Source organism: Echiichthys vipera (assembly GCF_963691815.1).
Source record: "Echiichthys vipera genome assembly, chromosome: 9".
In the NCBI taxonomy this organism is placed as follows: Eukaryota; Metazoa; Chordata; class Actinopteri; order Perciformes; family Trachinidae; genus Echiichthys; species Echiichthys vipera.
In genome coordinates this window covers 31,265,953-31,289,126 of record NC_139834.1, presented here as the reverse complement: position 1 = coordinate 31,289,126, position 23,174 = coordinate 31,265,953, and the positions used below count along the sequence as shown (strand labels likewise).

Sequence of the window (23,174 nt, the reverse complement as noted above, 5' to 3'; positions counted from 1 at the left end):
AACGACAAGTAGCACTGCATTCTCAGAGCGCAGCGATCTAGTCGGGTAATATGGTACTATGAGCTCTTTAAGATAAATTCTGTTCTAACTTTTTACAGGTAGCCAGTGCAAAGAAGCTAGTACAGGAAAAATATGTTCTCTTCGATTTGTTTTAGTCAGCAGCATTTTGGACCAATTGGAGGCTTTTAACAGATTTATAGGAGCAGCCTGATAGTAAGGAGTTACAATAGTCCAGCCTAGAAGTAACACATGCATGGACTAGTTTTCTGCATCTTTTCTACACAATGTTCCTAATTTTTGCAATATTACGCAGGTGAAAATATACAGTCCTTGTCATAAGTTTTCGTGTGAGAATTGAAGGACATGCTTTGATTGATTCTAAATCCTGACTGGAAATCCTCATATAATTCATTATTATGTAAAAAGTCACACAGCTGATTGGCGACTAATTTCTCGAGGATCTTAGAGAGATAGATATAGGTCTATAGTTTGCTACTACCTCTGGATCAATACTGGGCTTTTTAAGAAGAGGTTTAATTACAGCTATTTTAAAAGACTGTGGTACATAACCAGCTGATAAAGACATATTAATCATATCTAGTACTGGAGTGCTAACTAAAGGTAAAACTTCTTTCAGTAACCTAGTTGGAATAGGGTCTAGGAGAAAAGTAGAAGGTTTTGATGCCGAAATAGTGGAGGTTTATTTGTTAAGGTCAACTGTAGAAAAGCTGTCTAAGAATATATCAGGCCGTACAGTTGTTTCTAAGGTTCCTGGGTTTGAAGAAAAAGTAGTTCCAAGCGAGTTGATTTTGTCTCTAATAGCTATAATTATCTCGGGGAAGACCCACGACTAGGTGGAGAGATTATATCTCCACACTGGCCTGGGAACGCTTCGGGATCCCCCAGTTAGAGCTGGTTAATGTGGCCCGGGAAAGGGAAGTTTGGGGTCCCCTGCTAAAAGCTGCTGCCCCCGTCACCTGACCCCAGATAAGCAGTTGAAGATGAGATGAAATGACTTATAATTTTGTCATTAAAGAAGGACCTGAAGTCGTTCCTCCTGAGAGTTATAGGAATACATGGCTCAATAGAGCTGTGGCTCTCTGTCAGCCTGGCTACAGTGCTGAAAATTTTTTTTGGATCTTCTCTATTAAAGATGATTAATAGGCTGCTCTGGCATTACGGAGGGCCTTCCTTTATGTTTTAAGACTTTATTGCCAAACTGACCTTCCTATATGTTTTAAGACTTTATTGCCAAACTAAGCGAGATTCTATCAGTTTAGTGGAATGCCATTTACTTTACAATTTTCACAATACTTGTTTTAATTCCTGGGTTTGTGAGTTATACCATGGAACTAACTTCCTCTGTTTCATAACAGAGTCAAATGTTGTTCGTAGTAAGCCTGCAACACTGTCAACAAGGTGATCAATTTCAGAGAAACTGACGTTAGTACAGGAATCTTGAATATTAGGATAGGGCATTAAATTAAATGCAGATGGAATCACGTTATTAAGTATTTAGTAGTAGCACTATCAGATAAGCTTCTAGTGTATAAACTTTTGCCCAGAGGTTAGTAGTCCTGTAATACAAATTCAAAAGTTATTAAATAATGGTCTGATAAGATAGAATTCTGTGGAAAGAAGATTAAGTCTTTTATTTCCACACCTTAAGCCAAAACAAGGTTGAGGGTGTGATTAAAACAGTGAGTAGGTTTATGTACAGTCTGACTAAAACCTAACCTAAAAATCTAATAGAGGGATAAACGCAGTACTAAGGCTATTATTATCAACGTTCACATGATTTTTAAAATCTCCTACAATGATTAATGACTAAATTTGACAGAAACGCTGATATTTCATATAGAAGTATGGACCAGGAGAATGGTACACTATAACAAGTATAATTGGCTGCATGGTTTTCCAGGTTTAATGTGAAAGATAAAGAAAAAGACTTTCAAATAAATTGTAGTTTAGTTTAGGTTTAGGGATGATTATTAGGCCCGTGTCTTAAATAGCTGCAATGCCTCCTCCTTGACCACTGCCTCGAGGAATATGAGTATCAATATGATTTTGAGGAGGGGATTGATTTAGGCTATCATATTCTTCATGACAAAGCCAGGTTTCAGTCAGACAGAGTAAATCCATATGGTTATCTGATATCAGATCATTTACTAATACAGCTTTGGATGGCAGGGATCTGATGTTTAAAAGTCCACATTTTATTTTACAACTGTGTTGCATTATCGCAGATTTGGTGTTAATTTGTATCACGTTTTTTTCTGTATAGCTCCTCTTCTGTTAATTTTTGATTTAATTAATTTAGATGTATGTGACACACACAGCATTTGTATAGGATACTGAGCTGAAAAGTGCTGCACCGGGAGCGTGTAAGACTGCAACTGTGCTTCCTTATCCCAACATTGGATTGTTGTCGGGAGGTAGTAGTGTTGCAGTACCGGACAGGCAGGTTAATGTTGACAGATAAAAGTCTTGACCCCTCCTGGTTAGGGTGCTGGCCGTTGTGTTTAAAAAGCCTGTGTCTGTTTAAAAAAGCTGTAAAGTTGTCCACAAATGCAATACTTTTCCCCAGGCAGTATCCTTTAAGCCACAGGTGTAGCTGGTGGAAGAGATTGGTCATGACATCAGAAGCAGGCCGGAAATAATTAGTTGCTTCCACGTGTCTAGCAGGCAGTTCACCATGGACCTGATGTCCTGCTTGAGGACCTCGGACAGGCGGTTCTTTAAATCGTTGGTATGGGCCTGCAGGACTAGCGTGGAGGCTGAGCTATGCTGTGAACACAGCTGGAACCGGAGGACTCAACCTCCCTGATGCGGGCTCCAGGCGGCAGCCAGGTCTGGCCGCGTACCCTCACGTGCCTGACCATTGAGGTCCCGACAACCAGCACGGCGGGATTGTGCTGTTCCACAGGCTGCCTGGAGGCGTGCCGGCCCGCGGCTGCTCCTAACCAAGATGGAGGCGAGGGATCAGGTTGGACGAGCGGACCCCAGCTCCTTGGTCAGCGCATCCCGGGGACGAGCTGAAGCACACACCCAGTGGAGGGAAATCCTGCAGGCTTAGGACGTCATACCTGTTATCCAGTGGTAGATCTGGAGGCAAAGGAGGGAGAGAGTGCCGCTGTTCACCACTGACCAGGGTTCACTCGGCTTGAGTTGAGTTGAGCTCACCAGAACCCGAGCCACCGCTCCATCCTTTCTGATGGAGCACTGCCACTCCGTGGGGCAAAGGCAGGAGATGAAGGGTGCCTATGACTTGGGCTTGGCTCCCGAGTGGGGAGCCATACGATGGGCGAATAGCTTTGCCTGGGTCGTGGCGATGATGGAGGGATCCGGGAGGATTTTGTCCCTCTCCTTGAGGTCAGCCTTCAGGCCAGAAACGTTCTCTCTCAGTTTTGAGAGGGTGGGGAGACAGGACTCGCACACAGCCATCATGTCGCAGTTTTGTGCTGGGGATCCGTCACCCCGGGACACAGAACCACCACAGGTGAGTTTAATTCTAGCCCTGGAGCCGAAATGTCCAGGGAGACCTTCTTCACTCCTTGGCAGGAAGCCCACTTCACCAGTTGCTTTTAGATCCTTCTGAGTTTAAGAAGTTCTTTAAAAAGTGGTGCCTCACTACTGCGATTCACCATCACGACTTCCTTGTTTTAGTTTCCGGTGTGATCAGAGGCAACCACAGGCCCGATGGTTCACTCTGCACTGACTTTCTTCTTTTCTTCTGCTTTTTCCTTTTTCTTCTGGATTTCTGGCAGACTAGATGCCCAAAGGCATGTCGCTGCCACCCACAGGTCATAGTTATACCCATTATATTATATCCATAGGAACAGTCTAGTGGCCTTGATGTAATCAAGGTGTGCAACAATGTAAACTTTTGTAATCCCCTGGATGTTTCATGGAGAACTTCGATGATGCTTACCGCAATCTCAACTCTGATTGGCTGTCGGGGCTCAGTGTCACGTGATGTCGCTTGAAAAGTAAAACAATTTTTTGAACTTCGAGTGACACACCTGGTGAGGCAATGGACACTTCATCGCTTCATTCCGTCACTATTATTGCCTGAAGCAGCTTAGCGTATTATCGCGTGATTAACATTGATTTTGAATGGAAGTTTGACGCTTTCATAGCCTCCATTGCTTTTGGTGTGAATGCAGGATTATATGACGAACACTTACACCAAATATAGACCTGTACGTTTGCAAACCTCTGCTCTAGTGAAGACCTCTTCAAGTCCCTTGTGAGGCACACTGTCTGAGATGTATTTTACATCTTGGTCTGTGAAATGATGCTTGGTGATTCATACACTTACAATGTATGAATGTTTTCACTTCTGCCTAGTTTAGTTTAGTTAAATGGAACCCTGGAGCGTTTACCCCCTTGGTGTGGTTCATTTAGGCAGGTTTGAACACAGCAAATGCAATAGGGACGGACCAAAACAAACAAACTTGCTTCGGTTCGGTTTGTTTAAGCTCGGGGAGGCGCGTTAGACGCATTAAAACGCAGTGTTTCCCACAGACCGGGTAGCAATGTGTGGTGCAGGGCCTTACGGAGACCTCTTGAGGGGCAGGGGCTCTGACTTCTCCCCTGTAGAGGCTCTGACAAAAGATATGTGAACTGTTTTTATCTGAATCATAATATGCAAATATACATAAATATATGTCTGTGGGTATAGCAAAGATATGTCTTTTTTTAAACTTCAATGTTTCTTGGAACTGAATAATTACGTTTCCATTTGATAGCATGATGGGGCTGACATTTATGTGATTAAGACATCTATTAGGCTATACTTGTATATATTTATGTGGGACACATTAAAGCCACCCAGTCCCTTTGATCTGCAGAAATACCTTTTTATTTGACTGAAACTTCTTTTTGCCACTATGACGGAAATGACATACCTTATCTTTTGCTTTATTATCATGTTTGTTTGGACAATCTTTAACCAGGCCAGGTGCCTGACAACAGTAACAGTAACAACGATAACAATACTGCATCTGGACCAGCAAGCTTGAGAGCTGCAACTATAGTTTTGGCGTTCTGAACCCAGGTAATTGATGTTGTCACTAAAATGGGGGACTAACAGACGTATCAGAATGGTAAGAATGTAGTTAGCATCTTTTTTTAGTTTCTGTTGTTTGTAAGCTTGTTAGCCTGTAACTGTCAGTGGCTGACCACTACGATGACAGTGTGTTTTCTCTCTGCACTGACAGTCCAGTCTGAGCTGTAGAAGCTGTTTCCCCGGAGTACATCTCAGAACATGTATGATTCAAGTCCCCACCACAGCGACTTCCTGGTTGATCAAAAAAGGAAGTGCCAAAAACTACAGTTCTCTGACTGTCCACTAGGGGCATGATTCATAATAGAGCAGTTTCTCATTGACCCCCATGTTAAACAGGCTGTTTTCAATTCAATTCAATTGTATTCAATTTTATTTATAGTGTCGAATCATAACAAAAGTTATCCCAGGACACTTTACAGAGTAGGTAAAGACCACACTCAATGACTTATTTATGATTTACATAGACCCAACAATTCCTCTGTAGAGTACGGTGGCAACGAAAACCTTCCCTTTAACAGGCAGGAACGTCGGACAGACCCAGGTCGGTGGAGGACGGCCATCTGTCTTGACCGGTTGGGAAGGAAGAAAAGGAGAAAGAAAGAGAAAAAAGACACACAGATGGACAGAGAGAGACAGACAGACACACTTCCAGAGATGCAAGCAAGCAAAGCCTAACAGTAACTATAATAATATCTATAGTAATGTGAATATGACGTATATGTTAAGACAGTTAATACAACAGAATAGTAGAAACAAGCACAGCTAAGGTGATAGAATATGACAATGATAATAATTATGGTGGCAAACATGATCAATGATGAGTAGTGGCAATAGCAGCTACGATACAGCGAGACATACCACTGGTGGTGTTTTTATGGCTACAAATTGTATAGTTTATTAAACTAGTGATAGTATATATGAGTAACAGTGATAATAGCAGCAGGAAGCATCATGTAGGACCACGGCAGCAGGCACCACCAAGATCAGCAGAGACCTGCGAGACGACAAAGCACAAACTACTCCGGGGAAGAAGTTGAATTAGTAACATGCATTGATGAGACATGAACTGTACAGACAGAGAGGAGAGAAGCTCAGAGGATCAGGAAAAGTATTATCCCCCGGTAAACTAGGCCTATAGCAGCATAATTAAGCAGAAGAAAATCTTATCGTAAGTCCTAGCTGTAAGCTTTATCAAAAAGGAAAGTTTTAAGTTTACTCTTAAATATGGGGACAGTGTCTGCCTCCCGAATGACATTTGGGAGTTTGTTCCACAGGAGAGGAGCTTGGTAGCTGAAGGCTCTGCCTCCATTTCTACTTTTGGAGACTTTAGGAACGACGAGTAGCCCTGCATTCTCAGAGTGCAGAGATCTTGTCGGGTGATACGGTACTATGAGCTCTTTAAGATACGACGGAGCCTGACCAATAAGAGCTTTGTACGTAAGGAGAAGGATTTTAAATTGAATTCTAGATTTTACAGGTAGCCAGTGCAGAGAAGCTAATACAGGAGAAATATGTTATCTTCTATTTGTTTTATTCAGTACACGAGCTGCAGCATTTTGGACCAACTGGAGACTCTTAACAGACTTATTGGAGCAGCCTGATAATAAGGAGTTGCAATAGTCCAGCCTAGAAGTAACAAATGCATGGACTAGTTTTTTGCATCTTTCTGAGACACAATGTTCCGTATTTTCGCAATATTACGCAGGTGAAAATATGCAGTCCTTGTTGTTAGTTTTATGTGAGAATCGAAGGACATATCCTGGTCAAAAATAACTCCCAGATTTCCTGCTTGTGGTGCTGGAGGACAACACAACATCATCCAGAGTAACAATGTCTTTAGCTATTGAGTTTCGGAGGCCTTTGGGGCCAAGTACAATAACTTCATCTTTTATCTGAGTTTAACATGAGAAAATAGCAGGTAATCCAGCTTTTTATTTCCTTAATGCACATTTGAAGTTTATCTAACTGATGGGTTTCTTCTGGTTTGATCGACAAATATAATTGTGTATCATCAGCATAACAATGAAAATTTATGGCGTGCTTCCTTATAATATTTCCTAAGAGAAGCATATATAAGGTGAATAGATTCGGTCCAAGGACAGAACCCTGTGGGACTCCGTGACTGACTTTAGTGTGCATGGAGGATTTGTCATTAACATGTACAAACTGAGATCTATCTGATAAATATGACTTAAACCAGCTCAGTGCGGTTCCTTTAATGCAGATCAGATGCTCCAGTCTCTGTAGCAGGATGTGATGGTCAATAGTGTCGAAGGCCGCAGTAAGATCTAGTTAAACAAGTACAGAGACAAGCCCTTTGTCTGAAGCTATAAGAAGGTCGTTAGTAATTTTCACCAGTGCTGTCTCAGTGCTATGATTGATGATTTTCACAGCATAATTAACCCTTTTTAGGGCTGGGACAAAAAAAACTTTTAAGTAATATCTCCATGACAACACTGAGGTGGGGGAATATTTTTGTACCAGGCTATTTTTTATTTTATTGGAGGTTAAAGTTTATGAATAATTAGGGGTGCAGCTTCTTGAGTGACAGCCAGCCGCTGGCCCCCACTTCTCCTCGGAGGTATACGTCAGCCAGATGAACCTATGTCCCTCCCCCCAATGTAACATCATTGCCAAAGTCTGGTCAAAGTCTAAAAAGATGGCGACTTTTGTAGGTAAGTACGATTGGATCAAGTTTAAAGAACAGACCTGGGGCCTGTTTCACAAAGCAGGTTTAGTGAAAACTCTGAGTCTGTTAACCCTGAAATGAGGGAAACTCTGAGTTTTCCGTTTCACAAAGGGAGGTAACTCAAACCAGAGACAGAGGGGTAACTCTGGCCTGTTTCACAAAGAGAGGTAACTTAACCTCTCGGTCAGTTACCATGGTAACATGCTCTCTGAAACTAACCTGGTCGGGACCAGGTTTTTCTCAGAAAACCTTGAGTTTCTCTCTGTCTCCGCCCTCTTTCAGCCACACACGGTGTTTGATTTCCTCATTCATTCAGTCAGCAGTGGAGTTTTGGCGTTGCATAGTTCCGTCTGTTTTTTCAGAAAATCACTGCAAAAATCAGACATTAGAAGTTATATTAGGTCGCAACTATTTCACTACCATGGCGTGTCCTTTTGATAACAATCCCGTGGATGAATGTGCAGAATTACTACGCAGAGAATTAAATATTTGTCGGGAGATGATTATCAAACTATTGATTATAGATGTGCTTGTATTTCCAGGCAATTCTCTTTTTGAGCGGTACCGTTTAATGTCCCAGCAGATATTCTGTGTTGCGCTGCTTTTTTTTGCAAAAGGGAGTTTTTTTTAAACAACGTATAAAAAAATCATTCAGTAGGCCTACATTAGAAGTTATATTAGGTGGTGACTATTTCACTACGATGGCATGTCCTTTTGATAACTATCCCGTGGATGAAGGTGACGCATTACTGCGCAGAGAATTAAATATTCGTCGGGAGATGATTATCAGACCGCGCATAGACGTCCTTAATATACTGCAGCCATAATTACAAAATGAATGAAATAGAACTTTTGAGCAAGTTGAATGTATTTGACTCAATTCAATTCAATTCAATTTTATTTATAGTGTCAAATCATAACAAAAGTTATCTCAGGACACTTTACAGAGTAGGTAAAGACCACACTCAATGACTTATTTATGATTTACATAGACCCAACAATTCCTCTGTAGAGTACAGTGGCAACGAAAACCTTCCCTATAACAGGCAGGAACGTCAGACAGACCCAGCTCTGTGGAGGACGGCCATCTGTCTTGACCGGTTGGGGAGGAAGAAAAGTAGAGAGAAAGAGAGAAAAGACACACAGATGGACAGGGAGAGACAGACAGACACACTTCCAGAGATGCAAGCAAAGCCTAACAGTAACTATAATATTTATAGTAATGTGAATATGACGTATATGTTAAGGCAGTTAATACAACAGAATAGTAGAAACAAGCACAGCTAAGGTGACAGAATATGAAAATGATAATAATTATGGTGGCAAACATGATCAATGATGAGTAGTGGCAATAGCAGCTACAATACAGCTACAAATTTTATAGTTTATTAAACTAGTGATAGTATATATGAGTAACAGTGACAATAGCAGCAGGAAGCGTCATGTAGGACCACGGCAGCAAGCACCACCACGATCAGCAGAGACCTGCGAGACGACAAAGCACAAACAGCTCCGGGGAAGAAGCTGAATCAGTAACATGCATTGATGGGACATGAATGATTCAGACAGAGAGGAGAGAAGCTCAGAGTATCAGGAAAAGTATTATCCCCCGGCAGACTAGGCCTATAGCAGCATCATTAAGCAGAATAAAGTCTTATCGTAAGCCCTAGCTGTAAGCTTTATCAAAAAGGAAAGTTTTAAGTTCACTTTTAAATAAGGGGACAGTGTCTGCCTCCCGAATAACATTTGGGAGTTTGTTCCACAGGAGAGGAGCTTGGTAGCTGAAGGCTCTGCCTCCCATTCTACTTTTGGAGACTCTAGGAACGACGAGTAGCCCTGCATTCTCAGAGCGCAGAGATCTAGTTGGGTGATACGGTACTATGAGCTCTTTAAGATACGACGGAGCCTGACCAATAAGAGCTTTGTACGTAAGGAGAAGGATTTTAAATTCTATTCTAGATTTTACAGGTAGCCAGTGCAGAGAAGCTAATACAGGAGAAATATGTTCTCTTCTATTTGTTTTAGTTAGTACACGAGCTGCAGCATTTTGGACCAACTGGAGACTCTTAACAGACTTATTGGAGCAGCCTGATAATAAGGAATTGCAATAGTCCAGCCTAGAAGTAACAAATGCATGAACAAGTTTCTCTGCATCTTTCTGAGACACAATGTTCCTAATTTTAACAATATTACGCAGGTGAAAATATGCAGTCCTTGTTGTTAGTTTTATGTGAGAATCGAAGGACATATCCTGATCAAAAATAACACCCAGATTCCTTACTGTGGTGCTGGAGGACAACACTACATCATCCAGAGTAACAATATCTTTAGCTATTGAATTTCGGAGGCCTTTGGGGCCAAGTACAATAATTTCAGTTTTGTCTGAGTTTAACATCAGGAAATTGCAGGTCATCCAGCTTTTTATTTCCTTAATGCACATTTGAAGTTTATCTAACTGATGGGTTTCTTCTGGTTTGATCGACAAATATAATTGTGTATCATCAGCATAACAATGAAAATTTATGGAGTGCTTCCTTATAATAATTCCTAAGGGAAGCATATATAAGGTGAAAAGAATCGGTCCAAGGACAGAACCCTGTGGGACTCCGTGACTAACTTTAGTGTGCATGGAGGATTTGTCATTAACATGTACAAACTGAGATCTATCTGATAAATATGACTTAAACCAGCTCAGTGCGGTTCCTTTAATGCCGATCAGATGCTCTAGTCTGTGTAGCAGGATGTGATGGTCAATAGTGTCGAAGGCAGCACTAAGATCTAGTAAGACAAGTACAGAGACAAGTCCTTTGTCTATAGCTATTAGAAGGTCGTTAGTAATTTTCACCAGTGCTGTCTCAGTGCTATGATTTGCTCTAAATCCTGACTGGAAATCCTCAAATAACTCATTATTATGTAAAAAGTCACACAACTGATTGGCAACTAATTTCTCGAGGATCTTAGAGAGAAAAGGAAGGTTAGATATAGGTCTATAGTTGGCCAGTACCTCAGGATCAAGACTGGACTTTTTAAGAAGAGGTTTAATTACAGCTACTTTAAAAGACTGTGGTACATAACCTGCTGACAAAGACATGTTAATAATATCTAATACAGGAGTGCTAATTAAAGGTAACACTTCTTTAAGTAACCTAGTTGGAATAGAGTCTAGAAGACAAGTAGAAGGTTTTGATGCTGAAATAGTAGAGTTTAATTTGTTAAGGTCGACTGTAGAAAAGCAGTCCAAGAATATTTCAGGTCGTACAGTTTGTAAGGTTCCTGGGTTTGATGAACAAATAGTGCCAAGCGAGTTGATTTTGTCTCTAATAGTTATAATTTTGTCATTAAAGAAGGTCATGAAGTCGTTACTACTGAGGGTTATAGGAATACATGGCTCAATAGAGCTGTGGCTCTCTGTCAGCCTGGCTACAGTGCTAAAAAGAAATCTAGGATTGTTCTTATTCTCCTCTATTAAAGATGAGTAATAGGCTGCTCTGGCATTACGGAGGTCCTTCCTATAGGTTTTAAGACTTTCTTGCCAAACTAAGTGAGATTCCTCCAGTTTAGTGGAGCGCCATTTACTTTCCAACTTTCGCGATATTTGTTTTAATTCACGGGTTTGTGAGTTATACCACGGAGCTAACTTCCTCTGTTTTATTATCTTCTTTTTTAAAGGAGCAACAGAGTCAAGTGTTGTTCTTAGAGAGCCTGCAACACTTTCAACAAGGTGATCAATTTCAGAGAAACTAACGTTAGTGCAGGAGTCTTGAATATTAGGATGAGGCATTAAAGTAAATGCAGATGGAATCGCTTCCTTAAATTTAGTTATAGCACTATCAGATAAACATCTGGTGTAGACACTTTTACCCAGTGGTGAGTAGTCCTGTAATATGAATTCAAAAGTTATTAAATAATGGTCTGATAAAATAGGATTCTGTGGAAAGACTATTAAGTCATCAATTTCCACACCATAAACCAAAACAAGGTCGAGGGTGTGATTAAAACAGTGAGTAGGTCTATGTATACTCTGACTAAAACCAATCGAATCTAATAGAGAGATAAACGCGATACTGAGACTATTATTATCGCTGTCCACATGAATATTAAAATCACCTACAATTATTACTTTGTCAGATTTAAGGACTTAATTTGACAGAAACTCTGAGAATTCGGACAAAAATTCAGAGTAGGGACCGGGAGCACGGTACACTATAACAAATATAATTGACTGCACAGTTTTCCAGGTTGAATGTGAAAGACTAAGAACAAGACTTTCAAATGAATTATAATTTAGTTTAGGTTTAGGGTTTATTAATAGGCCTGAATTATAAATAGCTGCAACGCCTCCTCCTCGACCACTGCCTCGAGAAATATGAGTATTAATATGACTGGGAGGAGTGGATTCATTTAGGCTAACATATTCTTCGGGACGCAGCCAGGTTTCGGTCAGACAGAGTAAATCAATATGGTTGTCTGATATCAGATCGTTTACTAATACAGCTTCAGATGAGAGAGATCTAATGTTTAAAAGTCCACATTTTATTTTCTGATATTGTTGCGTTGATTTGTATCAAGTTTTTCTTTATAGCTCCTCTTCTGTTCATTTTTGATCTGTTTAATTTAAATGATCGTGGGGCAGACAGTGTTTGTATACTAAACTGAGCTGGAAAATGCTCCACAGGGAGCGCAGAGAGGTGTTAAAGACTGCCACTCTGCTTCCTGGGCACTAGGTACTATTGTCCCTGGTGTCACACGTTTCTCAAAATGGAGCTGCCAATAACCAGTGTTGTTTTCTCAGCAGGCGTGTCACTGAGTGGAGAGAACTTGTTTGAAACGTGAACGTGCGGATGGTTAACCATGGGCTTCGATTTAGAACTATGCTTTCCTCTCACAGTCACCCAGGAGGACCCTGGCTGCTCAGGGATTGCCGGGGGAGGGCTAGCAGGAGCTAACGCGGAGCTATGTGGCTTCGCACCGGCTAAAGTTGTAGGTGGCTGGCTAGCTACTGTAGCGTAAGACTGAGCTTCCATGGTGCGGAGCCGTGCCTCTAACTCACTGAGCCTCGCCTCCAGCGCTACAAATACACTACACCTATTACACTTACCATTATCACTAAAGGAGGCAGAGGAGTAGCTAAACATACGACACTCCGAGCAAGAGAGAGCAGGAGAGAGAACGGGGGAAGCCATCACCAGCCGTGAAGCTAACTGCTAAGCTAAAGTGGCTAACAGCGTGTAACGATTAATTAGCCAGAAAGCGGCTGAAAGAAGGAGAGCTGTGAGTGCTTGAGTAGAACTAGTGGATGTTTAAATGTTAAGCGGTAGTTAGCCGCTGTGGTGAATATTATAGCAAAAACAGTTGAATTTAGCGAGAGCAGCTAACAGTGAAACAACAGCGTTTCCTAAATATAATCCCAGCTTTTCTTGCCATTCAAAGGTTCAAAAGTGTGTGCTTTTAGTTGGGTTACTGGTATATAAACTACTCCTATATAGCCTTCTGATCCAGAATATCACCTATAATGCGAGGGGGTGCATTTCACGGCAGGGAAACACCGTTTCATGTCACAGTCCATCTCATCCCTCCTTACATTTACAACATTAACAACCAGTAATGCTCTTATATCACAGCAGATATTGTGTGTTGCGCTGCAACATATAAAACAGCCACTTACGGTAATATTTACTTTACAATGTAAAACATGCTCAAAATGAGGCGTCATCATGAGAGTGTGCCGATGTTTTACCTGTTTGAACAATGTTTTTATGTTTCATCTTAAGCTGCTGCCAAGTGCGCTTCTCCCCTGCGGGGTTGCACTTAAATGAAATAAATTAATAGGCTCCCACTCAAGCAGTTCCCCCTGTGATATTACTGTGATTACAACAGGACAACATTAAAACTTACGCACTGACCCGAGCCGCAATGTTCTCCTGCACCGTCTCCCTCTCTTTTGCTGCTGCAGCGGTGTAAACCTGCTCAAACTCTCCGTATGTCCGCATTAATATTTCCAATTCCAGTTGTAGCGTAGCCCTTCGCTTCCCCATTGCCATGGTGACTCGTCGAATCAGGGCTCCATTAATGCTGTCTTTTTTTACTTGTGGTGCACGCGCTTAACTCCAGGTCAAACTACCCTGAGTTGATCAACCTAACGCAAATCTGCTGTTCTGGAACCGAAAACTCAGAGTTTCCTATCTCAGAGTAGATCAACTCAGATTTCAGGGTTAAACTCAGAGTTTTTTGAACCTGCTTTGTGAAACAGGCCCCTGGACGGGGAGGCTACGTCCATTTGTCATACAGTCTATGGTATGAATCCATGACTGCAGAAGTGCAAAGACATCTGCTCCTACAGGACAGACACAAAAGAAAACACTTTTTTGCCAACCTCCCCATATGCCCTCTGATCTGTTTTCACCTGAACTGTAATGTCATACCATAGTCTTCTACATGTGTCATTAAAAGGCAGTAGGCAGCCTCATTTGAAATGGATATCTGCATGCCTGAGATAATCTTCCAGGGCTCCTTCTTAACAGTGGCATGGACACATTGGGCCTCATTTATCAATCTTGCTTGAAAACGGGCGCAGAATTGGTCGTATGGAAGGCCTCATGTGTGATTTATGAAACATTCGTATCGGACCAATCTCGGCGTACGAATGAGCAGGCCTTGATAAATGCGGCGGCTGAATTCGATCGTCATTAACATGTTACGCCCTTAAATATTCCTGGTTCGGAGGCCTCGCCCACTGAGGTCAAACATGCAGAGGAGAAACGCTGGTACGAAAAGAAACTTTTCCGACACACAGATCGGCATCCTGACATCCGACATGGATCAAAATAAAGATGTGCTTTTTGGCAGTTTTAAGAGTGGAATAAAAGGGGCCCATAGAAACGCTGTATGGAAAAGAATAACGGAGGCAGTCAACCCGAAGCAGCGCTCCACTGTGACCCGAGTGCGTGTGTGCGCACTGTCGCCCAGGTGTTGTGCCGTATTCAGCACCTCTGCCGTGAAATGCAACCCCTGGCATTAGAGGGGATATACTGGATCAGAAGGCTGTTGTTTCCACCTATAGGAGTAGTTTATATACAGCTAACCACATTAAAAGCAAACACTTTTGAACCTATTAGTTGCAAGAAAAACTGGGATTATATGTAGGAAATGCTAAGTCAAATACATTCAACTTGCTCAAAAGATCCATTTATTTCATTTTGTAATTATGAATGCGGTATATTTACACAGAACATACAAAAGGTGTTGTTTTTGTGTTCGCTTCTACCCAAGTTTGTGATTTTAAACTCTTTAAAATAGTTTAAAGACTGTAAGTAACCAATGTTCTGACAGTTGTGGGTTACCTGTATATAAACTACTCCTATAGATCGAAACAACAGCCTTCTGATCCCGAATATCACCTATAATGCGAGGGGGTGCACTTCACGGCAGGGGTGCTGAATACGGCACAACACCGGCGCTCTTGCTCTGTAGCGGGGTTTGCCAGCGGGGTTACTAGGTATTCTGTTAGAGGATACCTTTGTCACCTAGAAGAACCATACCAAGATGTTAATCATCTGATACCTTGTTTGATTTAATGCAATTTATCGAGGGTAGCCACTAACCAAGGAGATGACTTTGGCTCTGCAGTGCGTCTTGCTGCACCCGCACGGCAACACATTAATTCATTAATTCATCTTCAATCGCTTGTCCCTGTCGGGGTTGCGGGGGGCTGGAGCCGAGCTGTTTTGAAATATAAAAGAACCGTGTGTCCCCCCTGGCCACCTGGCCACCACGTTTAAAAGCGATAGCTTGGCATTACAAATTACCTTTACATTTATCGAGTGGTAGTTTTGGCGATTGATGAATGCGTAATCATTCATGGATGGTGCCTTCAGACGCACATGAGTACAATCAATTGCTCCACACAAAATTGTTTTTTTTTTTATTTGTTTTAAGAATCCATTTTGATCTGTTCTTAATATGTGACTGCTTATGCTTAATGACAGCTGAGGTTTGTTAATTATTTTCAGCCAAATTTTGCTGTGCTGCACCGCAAATACACAGGCTGAAATTTGCGTACACGACCTCAGACCAGACGTGAGATTTGATCGTAGCTCCCGCTCACGTCCAAATTGATAAATGCCGAAGTTTGCCAGGAAATGGTCGTACGCACGTTTTTCTGCCGTACATTCGTTTGATAAATGAGGGCCATTGTGTGTGCGAGTGAAATCAGATGCATTATAAATATTTTGGGACTATTTTCAGTCTCCCAGTGTCTTTGTCTTGGCTGCCCTGAGGCCAATAGTGGAAGAATGGTGCACATCACCAAAGTGGTCTGGAGAGATTAGCACCCCTCATTCCACTCCAACTCTCAGTACCGTGCCCTTGGGGATGCTAGGATATGCAGGTTTTGATATAGAATTGTACCAAGCACAAAAAAATGTTTTGTCATATAAATAACCAAAGAGAAATCACTGTAGATTGTGTAGTTTGAAGCATCATGTGTCCGTCCTTCCTCTGCCAGCCTCTCTACTTGTAGGAAGATGTGACCATGCCTATTTTTGCATCATTCTTCATCACTGCCACTGAACCAGTGGCCCACTGAATGTGTTACTTATATATAATAAAACCACAAGGCAACTAGACAAAGACATGATATAGATGTTGTGAGATGGCATTAAACTTCTCTTGGTCTCCACATGGTCCCTGGTCAAGGACTATTACAGTAGCTGTTTACACCCCTTGTGACCTGAGTTAGATTCTTGGATGTCCAGGAGAAGTGTTGGTGGCTCTGAAGGGAGGTTCATGACGGGAGTAAAATTGACAGTGATCAGTGATTGAGAGAAATACGTATGACTCTGGGTCCCACAATCATCAAGAACCCTGGCTCTTCTTTAGGTGGTCTGTCAGTTTGCAGGGAACAGTGTCAATGTCTGACCTTTAAGATCATCTGAAAAATTAATACGCCCTGTCTCATGATTCTAATCAATGTTGCCTGTTCCAGTATTCAATCAAATCACAATAAAACACGATTATAAGAAATTAATCATACTGTAGCTGTGGATAGAGTGAAACAACAAATGAAAGACCTTCAACAGCGAACACTAGAAGTATGACACAGACATGTTTTTGGGCAAGTGTCCCTTTTGGATAACAAAGCATTATGTGTTGACAGGTTTAATGACTTTTAATAAATATAGTTCAAATATAATATTGATATTTGTCCCGTTTTCTGTTGATTTATTTGATTACTATGGACTTATTATAACTTTTGGCAGACCTCCATTTGATTGCTGAGCTGAATTGTATGTGCAGAATTGAATAACCAAATGTACAGTATATTATTATATTGTGAATGCATTTTGTCTAATGATATAGATGTTTGCCACTGACAGTTTTGAGACAATGACAGTGTGACTTACAACGTGGTCACACTGCAGCAGTAAATAGCAGTATATGTAGCTGATGTAGATGTTGTTCTACTGTTGCAAGGGTTCAGAATGCAGAAGGGAGGTAGACTGTACAGCTCAGTCTTATCTAGTCTTGTAATCATTACATTATTACAAGTGGTGGGACACAATTAAAAAATTTTTTTATTAATTAGGGGCTTTGTAATTAATCGTGATTAATTGCATATCAATATTTGAACAAAGTAGCAACATTTTAAAAATTGTAATGTATTTTTGTATATGACTTAATATACTATAATAAATAAAACAGTGCTCAGTGCGGTACATTCAAGAAAAGTGGAAACCTAACCTAATATCCTTGACATGGCACAAAAATGATCCATCAACTAATGACAGTCCCTACTAGGAGCGTCGTCTGTGCTAACGTTAGCTGCAACACATTCAGCATTGGGGTGGGAGCAGAGGCTGAAGAGCCCCGGTGGGAGGTAAATTCTTTCTACCACAATTTTTACACAGCCGTGCCCTTGTCCATGTTTCCACTTTGTTGTTTTTTAGAACTCAAATGTCCGCCCACTGAACCCAGCAACAACTCATCTAGCTTCTCATCGGTTTCATTTCTCTCATGTTTCGTCCTATGCGTCAGTAAATATGGGCCGGGCGGGAGCTCATGCAATGAGCAACGTTCCGGACTGAGTGCAAAAATAAATTGCGATTAATTGTGTAATTTTTGTTGTTGTTATTTTTTCTGTAATTAATTAATTGACGCGTTAAAATCACATCCCTAATTATTACATATTTGCAGACACAATGGCATGAATTTGTCCCTTCTCTCTGTTTGTCTAGGCAGCCGGATGGATGAAGTATCAGATGTGGAGTCAGAGCCTGACCTCCCCCTGAAGAGGAAGCAGCGCAGGAGTCGGACCACGTTCACAGCAGAGCAGCTGGAGGAGCTGGAGAAGGCTTTTGAAAGAACCCACTACCCTGATATCTACACCAGAGAGGAGCTGGCTCAAAGGACCAAACTCACCGAGGCCAGAGTCCAGGTAATACCCCCCCCCCCCCCATCCATCCATCCATCCATCCATCCATCCATTTATTCATTCATCCATCCATCCATCCATTTATTCATTAATTAATTAATTAATTAATTAATTCATCCATCCATCCAACATTTATCCATCCACCCATCCATCAATCCACCCATTCATCCATCCAGGTGTGTATTTCGGGCCTGTGTGTGTAACCTGTATAATTATAATAGGGTGAAAAAATTGAATTTCTAAATAAAAGTAATTCTTCTTCTTCTTCTTCTTCTTCTTCTTCTTCTTCTTCTTCTTCTTCTTCCACCATCCATTCATCCATTCACCTCTCTAGTGACAAACTTTGCTCTGATACAAGTGACTATAGTCAGTGTCAGACATTTTAGAGGACACAAACAGAAGAAAATACATTTTTGAGTGGAGGGGACTTTAACTAGGGTTGTCAGGACACCAGAAAAAAAGACTAATTGGCACACAAAATAGGATCTTTTTTTCCCTTTTTTCTTCCTACTTTTTATTCACATCCTGCACAGTGCTAGTAGAGAAGAAATCACTGAACACACACCGATACACACTTAACTTACTTTCCTGTTGTTTCATCTGTGCAGCTTTGGGATGGAAACCTGATTGTAGATCTGCTCTTTTTATAGATCCAATGCTTTCAATACTATTAAATGTGGATATTGTATCAGATTAAAAAGTATTGATACTTCAATGCTTTAGCATAACTGTATATAATACTAGTATAACGCAAGTGACTTTGCCAGCTGTTCACATCTCAGCTAAGAAACCTTTCTTTGGTCTCAGTTTTGACAGCTCCACAGTGTCCCAGTATTGCTGGAGAAAATACTGTAGAGCTCTAACAACAGCTGTAAGGTATTCAGCATTGCAGTGGGGGCTGCATTCCTAATGTATGTCTCACTCCCTGCCATCTTGGCTGGAATCTGTATTTCCCACCACTTTCAAGCCCACCACTCGTAAAATTCACAGAACATCACTGAAGGGTCTGGGCTGTCTCACAGGAGCTTTAATCCACAACAGCAACGTGGATCAATCAAGACCCAGGAAAACTGAGAGTGAGAAAATAGTATGGCATGGAAACCATTCCACATCTGTCCCCTAGCTCCTCTAGCTGCAGACCTTAGAATTATTTATTTATTTGTCAAGTAGAGATACCTACTTGACACTGGTCATACAACATTCACTGACACAGGTTTCAGCCAGACTTTCAAGAAGGTAATGTTAACCAGTATAGTCAGCTACTGTTTCCAAGTCAAGTGCATGTCTTTTTTTGTGATCAAATTTTTAATTTCCTTTTAAAACAGACGTAATTTTGTCTGTTTTTAACAATCATAAAAAAAAAAACATAAAAATACAGACAATAAATCAGTAAAAACAAAAATTAAGAAGACAAAAAAGGTGAAACACCCTGTGCAGTTCCCTCCCTCCCCATCCCCTGGGTCTCTATTATAAATAAATACTATTTGCAGGGAAAGCAGATTCAAGCTTCCAGAGAAATAATACAAATAAATAGGATAGTACTTACAACAGTAACCTCCTAAATTCAATTCCCATGCATGGCGACAGACCATGCACTCTCCTCACTGACAGCTCCACACTAATGCTATCAATACACTCCCCAAAGCAAGTTCAGTAAAAAGCAACTGGACTTGGTTATTTGTCTAGGAAGACGTTTCACCTCTCAACCAAGAGGCTTCATCAGTTCGTGTACGCTACTGACCGGGCTGGGACTGGTCCAACTAACTGGTGTGGAGATCCAGGTATTTAACCTCTCACAAGGCCGATGATGTCACTGGAATTCTTTGTGATCCAAATGCCAACGACTGTTGTTAGAGTCACAGTAGGTTTCAACTTTGTTAGTGCTCTATTGAGTCTTAAGGACAGTCTTTGGAGTCACAGGCGGCCATTTGTGAACAGTTGTTCCTTGAGGATAGTTTGTTGAGACATCACTTGGAGATAAGTGGTGTCTCAGACCTCCTCCTCTGTTAAGCCATGGTTTCTCTACTTTTGCATAGATGGCTTCTTTTACTCATCTTTAAACCCATCTGTCCTCTCTGTCCAGGATGTGGACATTGTTGTCATTAAATGAGTGGGATTTGAAGAAAGTTGTGGATTTCACCCAGAAAGCCCAACTATCTCAACACAACAAGAGCAAAGAAAGACAAAAAAAAATTTGTGTTGTGTGTTTCAAAAACACACTTGGAGGCAAAAAACTGACTCTCCAACACAGAAAAAAACACATGACAGATGGGTTAAGAATTTGTCAGACAGAGATCTTACTCACCCAGAGAAGGAGGTCTTAGCCAAGGGCTTGAACTTTGCCATGGCAAAAAAAGAGGTACCCATAGTGGAGTTGATCACAGCTACAGAATCTGCTATAAAAAAAAACAACCTTACTGGAACTGAGACTGAACAGCTAAGGTTAAAGGTGTCAGCAGCGTTGTCCAAAGCTAAGTTCCCCCTATCCAACCCCACCATTGAGGAGAGAAAAGCAGTAACAGCACTGAGCAAAGACTATCAAATGAAATATTTGAAAAAGAAAATTAATAAAGAAAAATTACTACAAATGAATAACATTACTTTATTAAGAACCAATTGAATGTAGGGTCTTGACTCACGTTCAGATTGAGATTGATTGTTAGTCAAGTAAATATTAGCTATCACCAATAATTATCAAAGATAATAATAAAAATGACTCTAGTTAAACCAGAGTTCCTCGGGGCACCACCGTCATAGACGGAGTGACAACTAATATAGAAGTCTCATTAAATATATTGCATTTTTTCTCAATTGCTAAGACACATTTCTTGAAAGCTTCTCTCCTTTTCTCTAAACTGTGAACGCAAACCCCACTTTCAAGCTACATTCACAAAACCTCAGACTCTTCTTGCAAAACCAAACTTTCACCTCAAAACAGTTCAATATGTGCCCAAAACTGAACTTTGTTGTCAAATCGTGCCCCAAGTCAATAAAAACACTACTGAGCAGTCACTAAACACTACATAGAAAAATAGAAAACACAATGCTCAGGACATGAAGCTGAATGCATGTTGCAAAACAAAAAACATGTGCATTTAGCACTTGTACACAAAGACAAAAAACAGAAATCTTGTGCATTTACACGCAGCACTTGTACAAAACAAACAGAAATCGTATGCATTTGCCACTTGTGTACATGTGCCACCTGTCCTCCCACCCCCATGTGGCAGTCTTTCAATTCTACAAAAAGAGAACATGCAGTTACAAAAAATATACATGGAATACTAGGCCTACAGACAGTTAGACTAACCCTCCATTACAATACTACAGCACATTAGCTTAGTGATGTACTGAAACATATATTTACTTACAGTATACTGTGGTACAGTATTTACTGTAATATGTCATACAGTAATTTGCTCTCAACATTTACATACTGTACTATAATGTCAAAAAAGACAATTACCTATTATCTTCTCTAAACTTCGGATTATGGTGGACACAGTGAATCTACCGATGTTTGGTTGTACCCTTTGTCCAGCCTCCGTCATGCTCATACCATGGACAAGAACATGGTCAATCACAGTAGCTCTGATTTCACCAGATATTACTGTTCTTTGTCTTCGCTGACCACCTTGACCTCCTCGACCTCCTCTCACACGAACTCTTCCTCTCAGATTTCTATCCATTGTAGTGCCTCACAAATCAGTGCTCTCTGAACTGGCTTTATAAATTCCCTCACATCATTAGCGACAAGTGTGATCAATTTTGAGTTGTTGTGTTCAAGTAGTAACAACCATGCTTTAATTGTGTTTGACTTTTGCAGCACAGGTGCATCACAATGAAAATGTGTTGGGAAGTTGTGTCTAAACAGGTGAAAAGTGCTCATGGTTTTGCCAAAAGAGTGATTGATTCAATCAGTGAGTTCAGGCAACAGAGAAATTGGTTCAGACAACAGGGTTTAGGGTTTTAGCTATTGAGAAAAACTGTAAACTACTAATTAAGGGTTGAACACCAATAAATGTAATAGTTTACTCAGTTGAAGGATTTAAAAGTTCTTCTCTTAGGCTCATTCATCTTTGTGTAATATTAAATAAACAGACATATTGTAAACACAAACATTTATTAACAAATTAATAAATGCAACAAACAAAACACAATAAACTAACTAAAGCTAACAGCAAATCTGTTTGGTTTGTGTGAGGAGAGGTATGGGGCTTGGACCCCTGCAGAGATGGAGTGAACATTTAAGTCACACAAAAGCCAGCAGGCTGAAGATCTCAGAAGTTATAATTCAGGCTACAACAAAGTTACAGTTCTACTTAGCCGTTCATACAGTCTTTTAACATGTAGTAATGCCGGGTTGGTGATTAGTTACCAGTCCATGAGATGGGAAAGATGAGTTACGTTGACAAGGTTCTTGTCCTGGTTGTTTGCTCTTAGACAAAAGAGGAATCAGATCGCTCTTTATTCTGCTCAGTTGAGTTTGTAACCGGTTGGTTAACCTGGCTGATGATCCTACTCCATATAGGCCATGTTCAGGACTTAGGGACAGCTGGCAGCTGGTCCCTGGATCCAGCAGGAGAGAGTCGAATCAAGTGTTTGAAGAAAGAGAGTCCAAGAAAGAGAGTGAGCAGGAGGTATCCTACAGTTTTATAGACTCAATAGTGATGTCATCACCAGAGGTCAGTTCAGCCAATGGACTGACAGTTTGGGGGTCCCTTGGAGAGTTCACACCTGGGTGTGACCTGTTGGGGCAGACTTGCATGGCAGGCCTTTGTCTGTGACCATGCGCTCAGGGACAAAGGCTACCAGGCTTTTGGACCTAGACTTTTCCTTTGTTTGATCAGGCTGAGGCTTTCTCATAATCAAAATGAAAGTTCACATTAATCTAGAAATGAACAATTATCTTTGGGATACCGGTTGCACCAACAACATCACAATCCTTTCAGCAGACAAGGGTAGATGTACAGTTGTTCTCAATA

The 23,174-nt window shown here is 41.0% G+C and overlaps 1 protein-coding gene across 4 annotated transcripts in view; it reads left to right on the top strand.

The window, feature by feature from the left end:
• LOC310952306 (paired box protein Pax-7-like) overlaps positions 1-23,174 on the top strand; it is a 109,674-nt gene that overhangs the window by 32,405 nt on the left and 54,095 nt on the right. For all 4 annotated transcript variants that reach the window (XM_083920882.1, XM_083920880.1, XM_083920881.1 and 1 more), the window contains exon 5: positions 17,993-18,192. In XM_083920882.1, coding sequence (XP_083777008.1) covers positions 17,993-18,192 — 200 coding nt within the window. The remainder of the gene's footprint in view (positions 1-17,992; positions 18,193-23,174) is intronic.